Genomic DNA, 19,860 nt, shown 5'->3' with positions numbered 1-19,860 from the left:
TGCAATTATGGAAATAGTTAGGAAAGCTATTACAAAGTGAACTTGATGTCATGCCTTGCCATGCCTTACTATGTGAACATTTCAGTCACAATACCTTTATCAAGTATTTTTTTATATTTTCGTATTTTTCCAGGGTGAAGGCACCAATGTGTTGTGGAATGAACTCCAAACTTTCCAGTGTCTGAGTATGTGAGCGGCTCAGTAATTCCAGGCTGCAGTTTAAAAAAACAAAGACGTTGTACAGATTGAGACATACAATAGGGAACAAACCCCCGACATTAACAACTGAACTAGTTCTAAACATCAGTATGTCTCTGAAAGGGTTTGTAGTGCAGAGTTGTAACGTTATGATTTCGCTTGGAGTTTGCTGTTGTTTTAACTAAACCTTTACAGCAGAGCTTCTAGTTTAGAGCAGAGTGCAACCCTGCTTTGCTTGCTGATACATTCTCAGGAGCCAACCTGTCTTTGTGCTGCCGTCGGTTGGTGGTCAGAGCCACCGCAATGTTGTCCCAAGCCTTCCATCTGTCCCCCTGGCCAGGGCTCTCACAACCAAGCTGGTTCCAGCATTCTTCAAATACTGCCCTCCATTTCTCATCAGGAGACACTGCCAGGATCCCAAGTTTCCGCCTAATAAAATGACGAGTGGGTCTGTTAAAATCAAATAGCAATGAAGCAACACATTCAGCTTGAAAACCACCCATGGCTAATGTCAGTTTTATCTCTCACACTGTTTTACCAAAAGCTGATATACTTAACAGTCTCTACTGTGAACCAAGTTTCATCACTAAGAATAAAGCTAGAGCCTACTATTAATACCTACATGAGAGAACAGCTATGAACCTTACTAGTTTTACTCTTTCTTGCAGCCTTCCAGGAAATGGTACAACAAAGGACTGGTGCTTATCTTCACCACTGGTATTCATTGAGAAGTCTCAGGACACGTTCATGTAGCAAGGACACAGTGTAAGTAAGTCCCAAGTATCTCACTATCCTGGAAAGCACAACTAGGATAGCTACCCACATAAATATCAAGGATGGATACACAGCTTCTGACCCTGAAGCAGCATCTACAGATAACATTGCATGACATGTTAGGGATGTGCTGGTAGAGAGCAAAACCAGCTCAGGCATCCTTTCACTGCCAGACAATGCTCAGGGATTATCTACAGCCAGAAGAAAACCATGAGCTCTTCTTCCCATAAATATATATAGATAAAGATATCTCAGACATATATTGAAACTTAGGGCTTTGAAAAGCTTTCTCAAAACAAATAATTGCTGTCAGGGTTAACAGTTCTATCTTGATTTAAATCAAGTGTCAGATAATGTCAGACCTTTCATTAATATTTCTTCCAGCACATTTGAGATGAGAACTAACAACACAGGTATTTCCCCATGCTGCCAGTTTCACAAAGCAGGAAAAGTAGGCCCTAAGTCTCTTCAGAAATTATACCAGAAGATTTTCAACTTGAAGACAGGTGGAAAAGGGTAGCTGAAACCCTTATTTCACAAGCAATCCTCAAAAATATGTACATACATTTATTCATGGACTCCCTACTGGGGTAAAAAGCAGACAGCTGTGAAGGCTGCAAGTGTTCAGTTCAGCAGGGAGGCCCTGCTTAACTTGAATGCTGTTGTAGGTGTCAGCACTGTCAAAAGAAATTACCAGTGAAAGCTTCAGGAAGCCTACTGAGAAGTAATTGACGTAAAAATATTAGAGCCGTGTTTCCCATTTTAATCTGAAATATGAGAGCACGCTTCCAAGATATTGAATCCCATACAGTAATTGCTAAAGCAGTACATGGTGCTACCAAATACCAACATCTCACCATCACCTCTTTAAATTTACTTAGGTTTCTTCTACTCAAAGATGTATCAGTTAAACATGTTTTGGTTTTTTCCCCCAGAAATAATTAGGCAAATTGCCCTAATGCATTTGCTATACAGAGGGGTTTATGGATGCTTTTCAAAGAGATCTTTGCCAAGTTATTAAAACGCTCTTTTGCAATTCAGCAACTTCATATTTTCTTACACACCGCTTGGAAGAGGTGTAGGATCTAATCAATTCTGTCCAAATATATCCCCACTGGCATTAATAAATGACACAATTCATTAAGTTGCTAACAAAGTAACTGGCAGAAGGCAGAGAGGTCTGTGATTAACTTAACCATCCTAATACAATTTAGTCTTTCTCAGGAGCTCAGAAGCCAGCAGCAGCTGTGAACTCAGGTTCTAACAGTCAGCTCCAATATAAACAAAAAAAATTTCAGACTGCTACAGCACAGTAGCAGCACATCAGCTGCCCTGTAATTTCATGCCACTATTTGCATATTCAAGTAGCAATTAAAGCAAGAATAACTATAAAAATATGTTTATCTTACTTCATTTCCTGAGCAACAATAAAGAGGAATGTTTTCAAAACCTCACTGTTTCTTTGGAAGAAATACTTTTAACTGGCCTTTGAAAAAAGACAACAGTTCTGTTCCTAAGTATTACTGAACCATATGAGAAATTGCTTCTTATTCAACACTCACAGTGCTTTAGGCTTGTCCTTCTCATTCTCATACAAACTAGGTTTGAAGTAGGTTCCTGTGATTTTTATTCCAGATCCCCACTCTCCACTGAAGAGACCTTCAATATAATCTCCATTTGGTAAGGTCAGTGTTCCCTTGAGAAAAGATAATGAAAAAATTAACTGAAATCCGTCTGGAAACAAATTACAGCCTTTAAATTATTTTAGATGGTAACAGTTTACAAGTGACAACTGTAATACTGACCTTTCCACTCAGAGTCCAGTTATCTGAAAATTCCCCCTCATAGACTGTATCATCCTCAGAAAGCAAAATTCCAGTCCCCTACAAAAAGAATCATAAAGAACACAAAGCAGTAATTATAACAGAAGGCCAGACCACAGACCTAAAGATGTGCTTTAGAAAAACCCGTTACTAATTCTTAGCAAGTAGCAATTTTAAGCTGTTTCTGAAGTAGTCCTAGGTAAAACGGAGCAGGGATTATAAAGGCAGTTCTAAAAGCAAGGACAACAGAAGATTAGAAGAACAGAAGCTTTACACAGCCTAACACACACTCATCTGCCTCAGAAAGCTGCCACACTTAAAGGTAAAGTCCCTACAGCCCAGGGTCCAGTGTCCAACTCACCATCATTTTGTTGGTGCTGAAGGCTCCTTCATAATACAGTCCAAACTGAGTAACCACAACACCATTGCCTTGGCAAACATCATCTTGCCACATTCCCATGTACTTTTCTCCTCTGAAGAAAAATGAAGTAGGACAGAGTCTAAATAGTACATTTATAGTCCTTCTTTGGCTTTACAGCCCCATTTAACCATTACAGAAACCATCAGAAGAGAGTCATAGAGCACTTGCTTTGGGTCTGGCAGTTTAGTTTCACCAGCTCCATGGAAACAGAGACTCTTTTTGATACAAATAAATTACAGTGAACTTTCACAATTCATATTTCAAATTGGCCATATCCAAGCAAGCTGATGAGCTGAAATGGTGCTGAAGCCCTGTTAAGCCCAGTGCACGCCCCAAGGAACCTGAGCAGTAGGCTTTTGTTTTGCCAAAGTTTTTTATTTCTTTTACCTAAAGTCAGATGACTCAAACGGAAAGAATAATAAATAAAAAGAAACCAAGCTGTTCTTCTTGGGGAATAGAAGGGAGACTTAGAAATTCATACATGACATTTTTGAAATATTAGAGCGCAAAAATTGTAAGGAAACACATCATATTGTAGAAAGTTTCTGTATAACAGCCTAACAAAGGTCATGATATAAAAAAATTTTAATTAAAAAATTGCTCACAAACCTCAGATTCTTTCAGACTATTTAAAATACTTTTTTTTTCTGTATGTAAGCACACAGAAGTCAGGCTAGAGTTGTTTGAAACTTAGTGCAAGTCCCAAATATTTTGAAATAGCCTATTTTTACAGTTGTTCTGAAAGAGAATGCAATGTTTTCACCATGCAATTAATAAACTACTAACTTGTCAAGGCCTTTTTTTCTGCTTTTAGAGGGAAACTAGTGATTGATTTGATACAATTCTGCTTGTTACCAAGCATTTTCCTTGAAATGTACCCAGGAAAAATTATGTTTATAATAAACAGAGTAAGCCCAACCATTAAACTAAGCTCAGGGGTCTCTCCCAGCTGACTGGCCCCATAAGATGTCAGGAAGCTGGTCTGGTTCATCCTGCCAACTACAGGGGCCTCTGCTGGCTGAAGGCCCCTTGGAGAGAGATTCCACACGCTCAGTTACCAGGATGGAAACTCAAAGTCCCACTTGTTCAAATAATTGTTTTGCAACAATGACAGCAGGCAATAGTGTCTGCAGCTACTCCTTATTTGTCTGGGCTGCAGAATAAGTGCAGAAAAAAATCCTGAGGACACAAAGATACACACACAACCTCCCCAAGACTAGAAACAAAACTACATCAGGGTAGCACTTTCATGTGTGAGTAGCTCTGGAGTAAAAAGCAAATGCCACACTCTTCCCTCACCATGAACTGCTGCTGCATTTACAAATTCTGGAGGTGAGAGGATTTGCAAGAAAAGCTGATATCACTTTAGTTTGTCCTAGGTAAATAAATGACTTAGCAAAATACGCAAAGACATCATGGCACTACAGTGTAAGAACAACCACCACCACTGAGCAAGACTAGATGCAAAACTGACACCCAGAAATACTAGAGATGTTACAACAGCTCATGTTTCAGAAAAACATCCTCCCTTCACCCACCAGACTTTTGCCTGCTTGGCTTTTGAAGTGGACAATCAGTTAAACAACAACAGTTCCTTGGGCTTTCACCAAAAGCTCTTTCCAGAAAAACAATCAATAAATTGGTGACTGAAAGACAGACTATATTGATCTGTGCTCAGGGTTCATTTAGTGCAAGTCTGTTTCTGAGACCATCTTTTCAGTAATCTGCCCTGAGAGAAAGCATTTTCCCTCCACTACATTGGCAGGGTAAGCCAATGGAAAACCTGAGCATCAGTTGAAATTAATGAGCACCATTATCTGCCACTGAACAACCCAGTCCTACAGCCTGAGATAAAAGAATACTCACATGACATTCATAACACTTTCAGCACATGCACAACACAACACCTCAACAGGACACCATATTCAGAGCTAGTTTTCAGGCAGGAGTAGGACAGAAAAGCAAGACAGAAAAAAACAGTACAATCCCTCCACCATTCACTCCAGAAGCAGCACCAAACAGCAGTTCTCAGACCAAATTCTTTATATCATCAACAGAGAAAGCCCAGCAATAAAGAAGAAAAAAAGAGACATGCACTATTACTGGTACTAACAAATCAAATTCTTTCCTACTCTTTTTGCAATTGCATGTCATATCTGAGTTTTAAGGATTTGTGGAAGCATTACCTTGTGATATCATCAAAAACTCCATAACCACTCTTCTTGTCCATTATCCACTGTCCAATGAACATACTAGGAGAAGAAGAGGTCAGCTTCCCGCTGCGCAGCAGCCCGTGCCCGTGCCGCATGTTATCCTGGAAACACCCTTCATACACCTCACCAGTAGCATAGCTGGAACAGCAACAACAACAAAAGAACAAGTAAGAGTCCTGTCATCGACTGCTCTGTTGCGGGGCTGGTTTTGGAGTTTTTGATTGGTTTTGTTTTGTTGGGTGCTTCCCCCAAACAGATCAACCCTCTCTTTTTCCTTCTAGGAATTGCATTACAACCACACCAAGCAGCAACTACAGCTGAAGTCTGTTTGGGATAAAAGCGATCCTTTAATACAAGTCTTTGGATGCTTTGTTGTTTTAAAACCATCCTCTGCCCAACAAGCAAGGCCATTAGAGGTGATATTTATCTCTCAGAATAAAGAATCCTCTCTTAACGCAAGGTGGCAGCAACATTAGAACAGACATTAATAACAGACCACTGTACAAGTTGCATTGTGAGCACAGCAGAAAATAAGCCACGCTAACCACAAGTCTGCAATGTAACAAAGCTACACGCAGAGCCTTGGTCAGAGCATCAGCCCTGCTCTCCCTTCTGCAATGACAGTAGCACATGTGCCACATGTTACCTGTACACTCCATGCCCACACATTTTGCCTTCCTTCCAGTATCCCACGTAATGGTCCTCTTTATTCAGTGCTTTGTTAGGTACTCTGTATTCACCATACCTGCCAGTGCAGAGATGGAACACAAGCAGCTGTAACACCGATATGTTTCATTAACGGAGCAGATACACATCACAGAGCCATTCTAAAATCAGAATGCTCTCTCTCCTTTTCAGTGCATCTCTAACTACAGCAGTCACAGATGATATTTTTTATAAGAGAAAGCAAGTATTCCAGCATCACTAGGTCAATTTAGTCCATACTGCTCTCTCCTGTTTGATTGTGACATGTTGTAAGCACTCCTCTCGCCACCACATTGCAGCATTTTTCTCAGGCCATAAGCCTTCTCAAATCTTAAGACTGCTTCTACCTTTATTATTTTCTTCACCTCTTGATAACTCAAGTACACTCTCTTCCAGGGAAAGATGAGGACATGTATTGCTACAGAAAAGATTTTTTTAAAAGATGCTAGCTTCCAATTATGCTTAGTGTAAAGGAATTATTCACAATTTCAGCATGCCTGAAAAGGATGAGATACACAGCTGTATTTATTGACTTTAATCTCCTGAGGAGATTAAAATCCAGTTCTGAAGGTTCTCTGGAGGGCATGTCCAACCAACAAGACACTACTGTTAAGTGCTGAGACTATAACACGCATGCTGAAATATAAGTACACGCATTTGATAATGTCAGCAATTACAGCTAAATACTAATGCATTTACTTCTGGTTGGGCTTTGTTTGCAACATTTCCATCTCCAACAACCCTAAAATCTCCAGGATTAGTTACAAATGACCAAAGCTCTAATCTGGTTTTATAGTTTGACATTATACCAATAGCCAAGAGGAATTTTAAAAGCTGTCTGCCATCAGACCACATTTCAATTTCCCCTCCAACCCATTATTTTAAAAATACATCTGGAAGCCAATAGGACTCCCCACATATTTTTATCCTGCCCAGCACAGACATGTCTGCTCACAAGATGCATATAAAAATGCCTTTGGAAATAAGTTCATCTCTCAGCCTCAACAGTGCTCTAAGTAGATTCTTAGCAATGAAATCCACAGATTAGTTCAAAGCTGCATAATACATTGAGTTATTTTCGAGTGGTTGTATTTGTTTCACCAGATAACACGATAATGTCTACAACTTCCGTTCAGCCTACTTTCAGTCTCCTCTGTAAGAGTTACCTTCATCATCAAGATCACATACTCTCATTAAGTTTTCACCCAAACCCTGAAGTCTCAATTCACGATTTTGTTTCCTTGCTAGATTACTGAACCTTTGCTCTACCAGAAATATAGCAAAGAAAAGACTAGAGAAGGTGCATCACTATGTTGTAAGAAAGGTCAGTAAGATTGACTGCAAAACCATTAATTAAAAAGGTTTTGTTGTTTTCTCCTACAACAAAAAGTATTTCTTACCCGGCTCCACAAGTAGTGAGAATATCTTACCCATCCTCCAGTCCAGTCCGGAAAGTCCCAGAGTACATTCGTCCATCTGCCCATTTTAGGATCCCTCTGGAAAAAAATACAAACCCATGCCAATATGTAAGTTAATCAGTTCATTTTGCACTTTCCAAATACCTTCTGTGAGTGAGCCTACTTATTGTTACCGCAACCACTTCATTTTGGTTTCGACCACTCCATTCCAATGCTTTTACCTTCCATGGGGTTTTCCTGAAAGCCACCTCCCATCATAAACAGCATCCTTGAATCGAGGGTCCTTGTAGAAGGTGTATTTGGCACTGCGAGAAATAGGAGGTTCCTGTCTTGGCACATTCCCACCAGCTCCATATAGAATCATGTCAGAAGTCCCTTTAAGGGCCTGATCCACTGCTTGGCTTATTGCCCTCAGCCACTTGGTCTGAAACAGAAAGTGGTTCATCACAGAATTCAGCCAACACCTGTCTTTGTACTGACTCTCACCTTTACAGCAAGCACAGTCCTGTCCCTGGCACTGCTCAGCACAGTGCTGTGCACTGCAGCACTGCTACCCTCAGGCACCATATACAGCCAGCCTGCACACCCAGCTGCAGAAACACTTCATTCTTGGGAAATACTCAGCAATCCTTCTCCCAGTTTGGATTCACAGGTAGGGGAAAAAGCCTCATTGGCATCACTGAAGTAGTGTCAAATTCGTAGATATGCCCACCTTCTCCTGTGGTGTTGAAGAAACAAGAACAAACTGTTCTTCTGGTGTTGTAATCTTCAACCCGTTCCTACATGGGGGGAAAAGTATTTTAATCCGTGAAATTCCATCCTGAAAACCCAAGGTTTCTTAAAGCATCAGTATTGTATCTTCTCTTCCCTACCCCAGCTAGCATTCCCTTTAAGTCAGCAATAAAAAGAAGCAGCAGCAAAGAAGACTTGCTTCCCCCTCGACCACCTTATTCTTTCCAATGTTTACACCATTTTTTTTAAGACCTAGAAATACAGCATTTTCTGAAACAAGAAAAAAGGGTAGACAGTGCTGCAATCATCGTATTCCACTCCAAATTCACAATAATTGGTTACAAAAAGCTCATCTTCTCTCTCCCAAAATATTAGACTATTTCAGCATCACAAGAATACTCACACGTTACCAGCTTCTTCTGAAAGAGCTTCTACCCACAGTGTGGACAAGGGAAAAATATGGTGTGTTGAGAACTGTAGGAAAGGAGAAGGGAAACATCAGTGGTTACTGATCCAGTAATCCTGCCCCGTTTTTTTTCTAAATGGTTTCTTTTTTCCCTTTCTTTGAGGACAAGGAAAAATTGAGCATTAGGGACTCTTTCTACCACCCTGATCCAAGAAACAGCCAACAGAAACCACGCCGGCCACAGGGCAATGTAATCAAATGTTAAAAAGGCACATAATTTCAGATTTATTTTTACACTGCAAAAACTTCACTGTATGAAAAATAAGTAATGTTGTTTGAAGCAGAGAAAAGGTTTTGCTCCTGGCTCCAAGCTGGCTTACCTGAGCGTGCACCAGAGCATCGTTGAAGAGGATGAACCAGTTCACAGAGAACCTTCCTGCATGCTGCAGAGACAACCCCCGATTGCTGCTCTCACAGATCAAACGCCGCTCCGGCTTCCGCAAGGAATCCTACAGGAGGGGTCAAAAGCAAAATGACACAATCTCACTTCTCACTGATTGTGATGTAAGGTCGGTGCTTTAGTCTTTCACAGTGAAGGCCCAACCTTTCTAAAGTAAAGAGTACTACAGCAACACCAAGTGGAAAAAATAGCAAGTGCAACTGGGACAGCAGCATTAGGAATAGACACAGGCACTAAGAGCAATAGATTCAAGCTGCTAATGGACTGGCAGTCATCACTATACCGTCATTTTCCCAGGAAAGGTCTTCCAGAAGCCAAGGGTGTATTCTGCTTCTTTAATTTTTCTGCTAAGATGGACAGCAAGGCTCTCGTAACATGAACTAGAATCCTGCAGCTTCTGGTATTCTGGAGATGCCTGTAGGGCACAAGGTGAGACAGAGCTGAGGGCGTTTCTGAATGCCTGTACCAACACCACCAACCAAGCTGCAATACAACTGCTCGCTTCATTAAATCAGCACTAAGTGCATGACAGTTGGTCTGGGTACTAAACAAAGCAGACAGAGTTATTTTCTTGGTGACATGTTCTGTTCATGTGCTGAGAGTTTTTAAAAATCACGAGAAGGTCTCTGAATGTTACAAGGAGAATGATTAATACACAATTACATGCTCTACCTTCTTGCAGCTTAACAAGCTGTCCTAGAAGTAGTGCTCCTAATTGCCGGAACAATATTCTAAATTACTATATTGGGCTAAATGTACAAGCAGTTACCATTCCTGTTTAGTCATCTTTTATCTCAAAACAAAGCAATTATATACATCTAAATGGGTGGTAAAAGTCTACCTAATATATATGTAGTGTTTTTAGTAGAGTATTACAGCAAGGGTTAGCTACAGCAACGATGCCAGATGAAACTGAAAAGCAACAGGCAAACATCAAAACAATATATCTGCAATTAAGCACTGAGGCACACAAACAAGCTCTGGCAGGGTAACAAGTTTCTACGTGTCATGTGCTCTGTGCAGGTGGTGTAAAATTGTGCAAATAAATCTACAAGATCTTTTTATCTTCCCTGCAGCAAATACAAGTTTGAGGTAGCTCCTCTGAGGAATAAGCTGTTTCTAATTACCTGGCATTTGCTTCACACAGTTACTTCCAAGATTTAAGTTTCATGTGTGTATTTATTGAACTATAGATAAAAAAGCCATCCTACCACTTCAAAACATGTGGCAAGCTTTAACAAAGTTCTGGCATAATTATGAAGTCGTCCAAATGGCATGAAAAACAGAGCATTCAAAACTTCCACTAGCTGGAGGTTTTCCTCATTCTTCTCAGACAGTTTCTGTAACAGCTCCTGGTTTTTACTCAAGAAGTCTCTAAATGATGGGACCATGGGGAAACAGAGGGACAAGAGAAGAAAAAACACAGACATCAGTGATGTTTTATGTAAATGAGCCCAGGTAATTTTTTGGATTATCATAAACCAATACAAATTATAAGGGCAAATGCATGCTGCTTATTCATCTATTCACAATGCAGTTTGAGAAAGTACAGCAGTAAAGACATGTAGCTAAAACTGCAACACAAGAGTTGTTTTTTACTTCTAATTTCATATGCTCAGTCATCAAACTGGCTGAAGAAAATTGACTATGTTGCTCACTTGGAGTGTAACCAATCGCCTTTCTCCTCTTTACCACTTGATTAGTAAAGAACAAACAGGTAGAAAGACTTCCCCACTGCTTTTGAAGTAGTAAGTTTCTAACACTGTTGATTTATACAAGAAGGCCTGAAAGAATCTTAGCTTTGCTCTAATGCACTTCCCTAAATATACTGACATAATTTCTTCCCCCTCCTGTTGTTCAAGGCAACAGACCAGTTCTTCCCCTAACTACAAAAATTACATCCTACCTCAGAGAAAGGCAGGATATCTGTTCAATCCTCAGTCTGATTTCCAAGAGGGAGAACTAATCTAGTTCAGAGAAGAAGAGGGAAATGATTCTGAAGACAGTACATTAGCACACAAATCCAGGATTTCTTCATTAAAAGGAAAGCACACCTATTTTTCCCTCTCCTTCGCCATATGTGTGTGCTCACTGGTGCTGGCACATATGACACATGCATTGAAACACATCCAGCTGGGAAGCATTTAAACCACAAGCTGCAAGAATCAGGTGAAGCTGAGAGAGCAGGCCCCAGGGACAGCAAAACAGATCAGAGGTCACAGAAGGCTCCCTAAGAACACTACATGGTTACTGAGATGTTATCTCACACAAAATACTGTACCTTGTCCTGCTCTGCTAATGATATTTAAGAAGTCTGTTATTGAACAAGCCTTAGGAATAAAGAAGAGAGAAGACTGTTTTTCCCAATTTTAAATTTATGGCCCTGGACAGCTTGCTATTTTTAATTTTGAGATCCTCATATGGAAGTTTCTCAGTTGAAAAGCACCAAACAATAACAAACAACACTCAGTACAACCTGTCTACTCTTTTAGAGGACATGCTCAAAAACCTGCCAACTATGGAGACTTCCATTGAAGCTAGCACTTTTTTAAAGTCAGGACTATACCTAATGCATTCATGCTGCTGAAGATCCATAAAAGATGGACTGACACCATTAACCATTTACTAAAGACAGTATCCCTCAGGGAAGGAGTGGGGAGAAGTTCATTATTAGCAGTAGATATTCTTAACTTCCCTTTGCAAGGAACAGGACAAAACTTGCACATCATCTCTTCCCTGAAGTGTTATTCACCTAGTGAGACCCCAGTTGCAGTAGGAGAAGCTGTGACACCCAACAGTGACAACTGATGTGATGAATTCAGCATGGGCGATTTCAGAATTAATTATAAACAAGCTTATACTTGAACCAAGATTTCCTCTAAGTCACCCTAAAAATCCTGACCAATGAAAAAAGATTCTCAGTGCCTCTCTGCAGGGAGATTCTGTATTTAGACTTTGGCACTGGTCCTCGAGTGCAGAATATTCTTCGTCCTAGGTACGTGCATTTCCAAGAACTTCCAGTATCATCGTTTACACTGCATTCAAAGTGGTCCATAAATGTTAACGGAATTACTCCCAGATTACAGAATTTGTAATTTTGGAAGGAAAGGCAGCAATTCCACAGACAAATTAAAAATTACCCTCAGTGCAACAACTTCTTCAAAGCACTAGGGTGAGAGATCCAGCGTCATTACTTTATTTCCTAGACAAAAATACTACTGAAATGAGAAAAAAGCTTTATGATCTAGAAACCTCAAGTGTGCTGTCTCAGGCCTTAAGATACAATTCCTTCCTCCCATTTACAGCATCTATGCATGAAATAGAGCAAAGAAACCTTGACAGGCAGAGAAGATGCACTTGCAGAAATGTTATTTTTGCATCATTTTAAAGCACTTCCATAAACTTAAAGAATTCAAATGAAAGTGAATTCACATTATCTACTGTAGCTAATTCTCTTCTGTATTTTCTTGACAGCAACATTTGAAAGAATAAATACTAACACTGAATAATGATAAATATTTAACCTCATTTAACTAAAGTTTTCAAAAAAATAATTATCTGAACTCTCTATTTCTTTGAAGGAATTTCCAGTAACAAGCTTTTTTCCTCCTTTCTCCACCTTCAAGATGAAGTAACTGAACTCAGCAGCATTTTAACCTTAATTTTTATCACAGTTAAGGTAACTTTCTCTTCATCTGAAGGAAAAGGAATTAGTGTACTCAAGTATGCTGAGACCAAGTCTCTGCATGGTCATTACTACACACATACAAACTCCATTATTTACAGTTCTTTGTTAATTGATAAAAATGTCCAAAAAATGGTAAAGGTTTGCTTACATTGCTGGCTTTGCAAGGAGCATAAATCCTCCCATTACGAGGAAGTTTGTTACTGAAGTACAATACCTAATATAGGGAAGAAAGAGATCTTCAGTTACAAAATGAAAACATCCCTGAAAGTAGCAACTGTTGTAATGTCCAACAGTTTATAATGACATCTGTAATATCTTTTACTATACAAGTTTTATAGTACTTGACCAACAGTGTTACTGAACACCTGGCATTCACCTTCCACATGGAACACTGAACATGCATCACTAGTCCACATTTCTGCTGCCATTAGCACAATGCAGAGGGTTTACATTAATGTTATTTTTGTTTCTCTCTGATTTGGGCATGTACAGAATAAACCACCTGTTCCAACCTGTCATAGGTTAGCAAGCATAGTCCCGGAAGGGACGCCCTTGCTAAGGGGTGCTTACAGTTTCCTCTGGGAACTGATAGAACCTATCAGCTGGCCAGTTTGAATATGGACAATTCTCTAAGCCACTTAAAGTTGTGATCACCTCTGTGATCCACATTTAAGAATAGGCAAACTCCCCCTCCAAGCTCTCTCTCGTTTCCGGCGCTGGCACAGGTGGCTGCGGGCCCCGTGTGGGGGCCAGCGGGCCCGGCCAGGCCCTGCTTGGGCCAGGCCGGGCCGGGCCACGGCCATCCTGAAGCCATGGACCTGTTCCAGCTGTGGAACCCCCCCCACTGCCTTGCCGTGGGCAGCCGGAGCGGCTCGGCTCTCCCCCCTCTCCACTGCGATAAGAAAAATACAACATTCCAGCTGCAAAGCTGCAAGGCCGAGGTGAGATTAACCCTTTTTATTGCTGTGAAGAGCTGAAAACCTGAGGGAAGAGAGAGAGGAGATGCTTAAAGCTGAAATTCTGTTGTGAAGCTATGATATATCAGAGTATCCTGTTGTAATTTCATGAAGATATGGGGGGGTGGAGTGTTCAACTCGTGAGCAAAAGCACCTGCGCTGAGATAGGCAGATGCTGACGCAGCTGTAATTTCATGAGAAGTTTGGACAGGGAGAGATGAACCAGATGAGGACTTTTGCTCCAAACGGGAAAGGAGAAAACCTCAGTCCGTAGAGATGAACCAGATGAGGACTTTTGCTCCGAACGGGAAAGGAGAAAACCTCAGTCCGTAGAGATGCTCCCAGAGATAGTCCTAAAGATGAAGATGATGAAGACCCTTTGCTCCCAGGGAAGGAGAAGGGCCTCTGTTTTTGTTTCTGAACGGCTCAACCTTAAAATTGTACCCCAAAAAACTTCAAGAGTGGACCCTCGAAGGCAGTTGCGGGAAAAGCTGCAAGTCGGGGGAAAGGACTCACACGCAGGCAGAGAGACTCCTCTTCCTAAATGGACTGAACAATATTTGGAAGTGGGCGGCTGTCTCGTTGTGATAATGTTTTCATAGCATGAGCAAGAAGAGACTTCTCTTTCTAAATGGACTGAACAAGGTTATTATGGAAGTGGTAAACAGACTGAACATCTTAAGGGTTGTCTTTTCACATCGTCAGTGGGAGAAGGGAGGAAGGTGGGGGGAGGAGGAGAGTTCTGAAGGTGGTATTTTTTTTCCTTCTTCTTTTAGGTCTGTTAATAAACTTCTTTATATTCTTTCAAGTTTGGTGCCTGTTTTGCATTTCTCCTAACTCTTATCTCACAGCAGATAAACAGTAATGAGTATTTTGGACTAAACCACTACACTAAATTGGTGTTTCCGCCCGGTTACAAACCGAACCCGCGACACAACCACTTAGTACTGCTAGCTTCTAATTATAGTTAAGATGGAAATTTCAAGATAGGAATTTTCTCTTTTCCTGCTATTCAACATTCTACCTCTGACTTCTCCCTATCACCATTAAAAAAAAAAGAAAAAGAAAAAAGAAAAAAAACCCAACACCTTTCTCTAAGGGAAGAGGTCTCTGCTTAGCCCATTTAACAGATTATACTTATGTTGCCTGACTGATCCTTGAGAGATGCTCATGGCATTACACAAAAACATGCAGGCATTAGGGAGCAAAAGAGCAGAGCAGAAGACAAGCAGTAATGAGAATAGAGATTAGATATTTCAGTCTTTGAGGCAGAAGAAATTAAAACTTTCTATTCTGAGTAATGAGAACCAATTCTGAAAATTCAGGTTACAAGAAAAATTCAAGTTGAAGACTATGTAAGAAAATGAGAAAATACATATTTAGAATTATGAACAATCTATATGATAAACAGAGATGAAAGCTTCTTTTAGGGTGATACAGCATAAGTTCATCACTGACCCAGCAAAAATGTTATTTGTTGTGCTTGTGTTCAAAGAAACTGCAACTAGTTGTCCATTCAAAATGCTCCTGCATAACAAAAGTGATAACTACTGAAGTTGATAATCTTGAAATTTTGTTTCCTTAGATATTTTCAGATATCTGGTAACCAAGGCTACATTCAGATATGACATTTTTAGACTCTCTGTTAAGCCATTTTTCACAAAAACCTGTAGGTATTAAGTATGATGAGACTTCTGTCATATTTAAATAAAATTGTCCAGAAACTACAAGTTACTGAGGGGAAAGACAGAAAACAGGTTGACTGCATAGACCTTCTCTCCCAAAAGCATTAAGCCAATAAAAACAATAACCAGGAAAATTGAGACTTAATTCTGAGTACTAAAGCAGCTCCAGCTTTTGGGTGACAGGTGCAATGACAGCTGTTTAGCAGATACGAGGACAGAAGAATTTCCTTCTGGAAGACAACCTTTAGTTAATGACTATTGAAAAAGCATTTTGTAACCACAATAAACCCCCAAAGGTAGCTTTAATTAGCAGCCTAGGTAATTCTATCACATTATACTACAAGATTCTTAATAAGTAATAAATATTTAGGCTTATAGGCAGCAACCAAAGAAGAGTCTGTACCCAGAGTTTTACACAAGGGAAGCTGATGCTGTCCATGTGCTCCACTGGTGAAGACCTGGAGATACATCTCACTACAAAATGTATTTGTTTGTGTAAAACTCTCCATATATTTCTAAATCACAACAATACAACAGTTACATAGCTTTCCTTATGACCTACTTTCCCTTAACTCAGGGCTTGTTGCAGTCAGTAGATTAAGCCTGCAGAGACTCAAGATGAGAGGGAATTGGATACTTGCTCAGTGTAACTATCCAAAAAGAGACTGGAATGCTTCAGGATGGCCAAGCTCCTGGCTTCTTTTACTCCATGAAGAAAGCTACTTAAAGAAGCTCCATGTTGACCAATGAGATAGCACAGCTTGCTGAACCTGCTTGCCATTTCCTGCAACAACTGGATTGTATTTGCATTGCCCAAATTATCTGTAACAGACCAGAAAGCAATTTAGCTTACCTTATGAAAGAGCAGCACCCATTAACAGAGAGAATCACAACATGGTGCTGTTTAGATGTTTTATCAGCACTTTCACCTCATGGCTACATTATTCAGAATCAGAAATTCAACAGTTTTAGACTAAACACAGTGCACATAACGAAGGTATTTCAGGTGAAACCACCAGGAAAGTGCAAATAGTAACAGAATGTACACTGTCTAAATGCAACTGTCCTTCACCTCCTCATCCAAACAGAGGAGGAAGCAAGACTTCCGATTTATCTTGACAAAATATTACTTATAAATTCTGCATAACAGAAATTTCTTGTGGAACTTTGGGGAAACAATATCAAGGAAAACATTAAAAGAAGGTCTTACCTAAACCTAAAAGAGGTCTAAGGACCTGAGATTTGATCTCGCTCAGTTTGAAATAAAACCTTCTCTCAGTAGCAGCCAACTCATGCAAACTGGCAATATATCCCATTACGTTTTTGTCTACTAAGGCCAGACAGTTGTCACCACCAGCTATCACATTGCTTATGTACCCTACCTGAAAGATGAAAAAGAGAAAAGAAAAAACAGCAGCTTTAATATTTTTCTTTTTACACTCCAATTTAAAAATAGAGTAATGCAAATAACACGAATTTTTAAGAGCACTAAGTGATAGTATTAATTACCTTCAGTTACAAACAACCCATTCAATACTGGCTTAATGCAAGAATGACAAAAGTTGAAGATACATTTATAGCCACTGCTGTTCATTTTCCTGATTCTGACAGAGCCTAAAGACAATGAGCAGACCACCTTTTAAGGTGGCTCATGCAGCCATTCCATGTTTAAGAGATAGTGACCTTAGGGCACATATTGCCTCACGTTGGTGCACCACTTGTTGTAACCGCTGGACTCTGCCTAGCAGGCTGCTGTGGCCTGAAAGCTCAGCGAGGGTTTCCTAGGGCCATGTGATCAACCACATCCCGGAGTCCATTTCGGAGAGCCCCACAATGTGGCTCTGGCAGCCAGCAGCATTACAACACAGTGGTGGTAAAGGAGGTAGAGAAGGGTCTCTCGTGAGGGATTGAGATGGCTTTAATCACATCTTGCCCCCACGACGTTCAGAGGTAGAGAGACAGCGTGGTCTGAGTGCAGGGTGGTTTTGCCAGGGGCCCAGGGGCGGTCCCTGGGTGGGGTTGGGGTACAAAAGCAAATAGGGAGTAACCGAGGGAGTGGCCAAGGCTAAGGAGGGAACAAGGCGAACATACAGAATCACGGGCTTAACAGCCCACCACATTCAGTCACTTCTAGAACTGCAATATGCTTATATCAACCATGTTATTAAATAGCATCATTACATCAGCTACTTCTATTAAATACGAAGAGAGAAGAACAAGCCTTTATTACAATTATGACTGATCTGAACAGGTCCTTTCTGGACCAGGAATATGTCTATTTATTGGTAAGAGTCCAGCTTATTGATACTGCAATATTACTAACAGTAGGTATTTGCTTCCCACAGTACTTCAAAGCAAAATTCTTCCCTAAGGTGTGCACAAGTGCCACTGATGCACTGTGGTTCCTCATTAATTTTGGTTCACATGCAATGCCACAGAGTAATTCAGAGTTTGAGCTCTACTTTTATTTCCTTGGTTGCTAAATAAAGGGTTCCCTTGAAACTCTGAGGCAAAGTTGTTCAACAAGCAACCCACAGGCCAATTCTCATATGCAAGAGCCTACCAGTCACCTTTAAAGAGAAGGGAATGGCTAGCAACAATCTTACAGAAGGAATACAGGTGTGTGTGTGTCTGCATGCACAGACACAGACCCAGGGTCTAAATCTCTGTCTCTCCTCAAAACACTTCCCAAACTATTCTGCTCAGTGCAGTGATACCCAGAGGAGCTAAGGCAGACACACTCTCTTCTACCCTCACCATTTCCCTTTTGTTACCTTAAATTCATGTTGGTCTGAAACCATACACAAACAACTTGGAAGAGGACATGCAGTCACAGTACACACTCCTTCCTACCTCATGCCAACCTCAAGGCACATGTAAGATTCAACTTCATGAAAAAAATTGTGCAGGGGCACCTCCTGTCTCCCATTAACATCAAATGCATGTTTTTGCTCAGATCCCCCTTTACACTCATGTGAAAGGGAGGGGTAGGGAAGCAGATGGCGCAGAACTCACAGGGATCTTCTGCCCAGTCACAAACAGGAGGCCTAATATTGCAACGGAGTCACAGAACAGAGCAGCCAGTGGCCTCAGTTGAGAGACAACAAGAAACTGAAGAGTGATAGCAGTGAAGACTGAACACAAAGACTATGGTCAAACAGAGCACAATAAAAGAGCACATTTCTGCAGCATGCACACATGGAAGGAAATGGATTAAACACACTCGAAATACCTCCCTGTCCCTCAAACAGAAGGGAAGGCCAAGAAACAGGCAGGAGAGAGAACAATACTAATTGGGCCTCCTCTCTGCCCTCCACCCACTGTACTCCTCATGTGACTACTAGGAACCAATAATGTGGCTTGACAACCTTAAAGCTCATCAAGCCATCAGCACTGTGCTATTTCTGAAGAGCACCAGTATGATCTGTATTGACTTAAAGGAAGTAACACTCACCTTACTACAGGCTAGTAACAAAGCTGGACTCTTAGCACAGCTATTTTCATTCATATTGTTTTCTCTTGATGTCTCCTGGCCACTGTAATATAATCCAGGTTGGAAGTCTTTCTCATCTGCTAAGAAGAGGGAATAATCTAGTCCTGCTGCTGTAGTCCAAACACCATCACCGCACACCTAAAATTTGGGAGGAAGGAAGACATTAAAAATCATCACCCAAAGCTGGAAAGAGAGAAAAGTACTTAACTCTTCTAGTCACACATGTACATAATACACCTGCCTAGATGATCTATTGCAATAACTGGTCAAATTTTCAACTTCAGTGTCTCGTAACAAATAAACTCTTTGCACATATATTGAAAAGTCTTTCAGTTTTCTTTCTAATGGCTGATTTTTTTGCCTTTCAGTTACAAATCAGTTTTACTTTTGAATGGGCATCAAGTGAGCTTGATTAAAGTTGGAACACTATTCTCCCCTCTACATTTAACCACGAAATCTATATAAACTTGGGAGACAGTAAATCTGCTGTACATTAATTTGCATAAGGCCTAAGCAGAAAAACTGTGCAGCTAGTTCTCTATTAAGACGAGCACAAGAAAACATGGGAAAGGCTGTGGTCTAACCCAAAAATTGTTATTTTCCTATTCACTCAATGTGATGAAAAGTTCAAAACAAAGAGAAAACCCACTGCCAAGACTCTGCAAAGCTCTGGAAATACAGAAACAACAAATGTGGTCGTGGTCCGGCCAAACTAAAAACGCTAGAAACAACTGTTTAGAATAAAAACAGAGTTACGAAGTATTTGGAAGTTTCAGCACTGCAACATCAATATCAGAGAAACCAAATATAAGGCAAAGTGAAATCTGATAAGAAGATACAACCAGTCACATTTCTCACTTCTAGAACATCACTGTGGTCAAAAACCAG

The 19,860-nt window shown here is 40.5% G+C and overlaps 1 protein-coding gene across 5 annotated transcripts in view; it reads right to left on the bottom strand.

Annotated features, from left to right (window-relative positions):
• Positions 1 to 19,860, bottom strand: part of ALS2 (alsin Rho guanine nucleotide exchange factor ALS2) — a 38,851-nt gene that overhangs the window by 6,385 nt on the left and 12,606 nt on the right. For 3 of the 5 annotated variants that reach the window (XM_042041417.1, XM_042041415.1, XM_042041418.1), the window contains 18 exons: positions 18,934 to 19,110; positions 16,690 to 16,861; positions 16,121 to 16,301; positions 12,987 to 13,052; positions 10,362 to 10,524; positions 9,434 to 9,565; positions 9,071 to 9,199; positions 8,688 to 8,758; positions 8,265 to 8,331; positions 7,774 to 7,976; positions 7,565 to 7,630; positions 6,076 to 6,174; positions 5,403 to 5,567; positions 3,157 to 3,268; positions 2,778 to 2,855; positions 2,535 to 2,668; positions 460 to 648; positions 95 to 212 (listed from right to left, as the gene is read on the bottom strand). In XM_042041417.1, coding sequence (XP_041897351.1) covers positions 95 to 212; positions 460 to 648; positions 2,535 to 2,668; positions 2,778 to 2,855; positions 3,157 to 3,268; positions 5,403 to 5,567; positions 6,076 to 6,174; positions 7,565 to 7,630; positions 7,774 to 7,976; positions 8,265 to 8,331; positions 8,688 to 8,758; positions 9,071 to 9,199; positions 9,434 to 9,565; positions 10,362 to 10,524; positions 12,987 to 13,052; positions 16,121 to 16,301; positions 16,690 to 16,861; positions 18,934 to 19,110 — 2,322 coding nt within the window. The remainder of the gene's footprint in view (positions 1 to 94; positions 213 to 459; positions 649 to 2,534; positions 2,669 to 2,777; positions 2,856 to 3,156; positions 3,269 to 5,402; positions 5,568 to 6,075; positions 6,175 to 7,564; positions 7,631 to 7,773; positions 7,977 to 8,264; positions 8,332 to 8,687; positions 8,759 to 9,070; positions 9,200 to 9,433; positions 9,566 to 10,361; positions 10,525 to 12,986; positions 13,053 to 16,120; positions 16,302 to 16,689; positions 16,862 to 18,933; positions 19,111 to 19,860) is intronic. The other 2 variants (XM_042041416.1, XM_042041419.1) reach the window with 2 other exon arrangements.

This window comes from Corvus kubaryi, unplaced genomic scaffold (assembly GCF_017639235.1).
Source record: "Corvus kubaryi isolate FWS band 111438036 unplaced genomic scaffold, C.kubaryi_AGA036_p1.0 37396, whole genome shotgun sequence".
NCBI lineage: Eukaryota > Metazoa > Chordata > Aves > Passeriformes > Corvidae > Corvus > Corvus kubaryi.
Note: the sequence above shows the minus strand (reverse complement) of the source record. Positions and strands in the feature narration are given on the sequence as shown.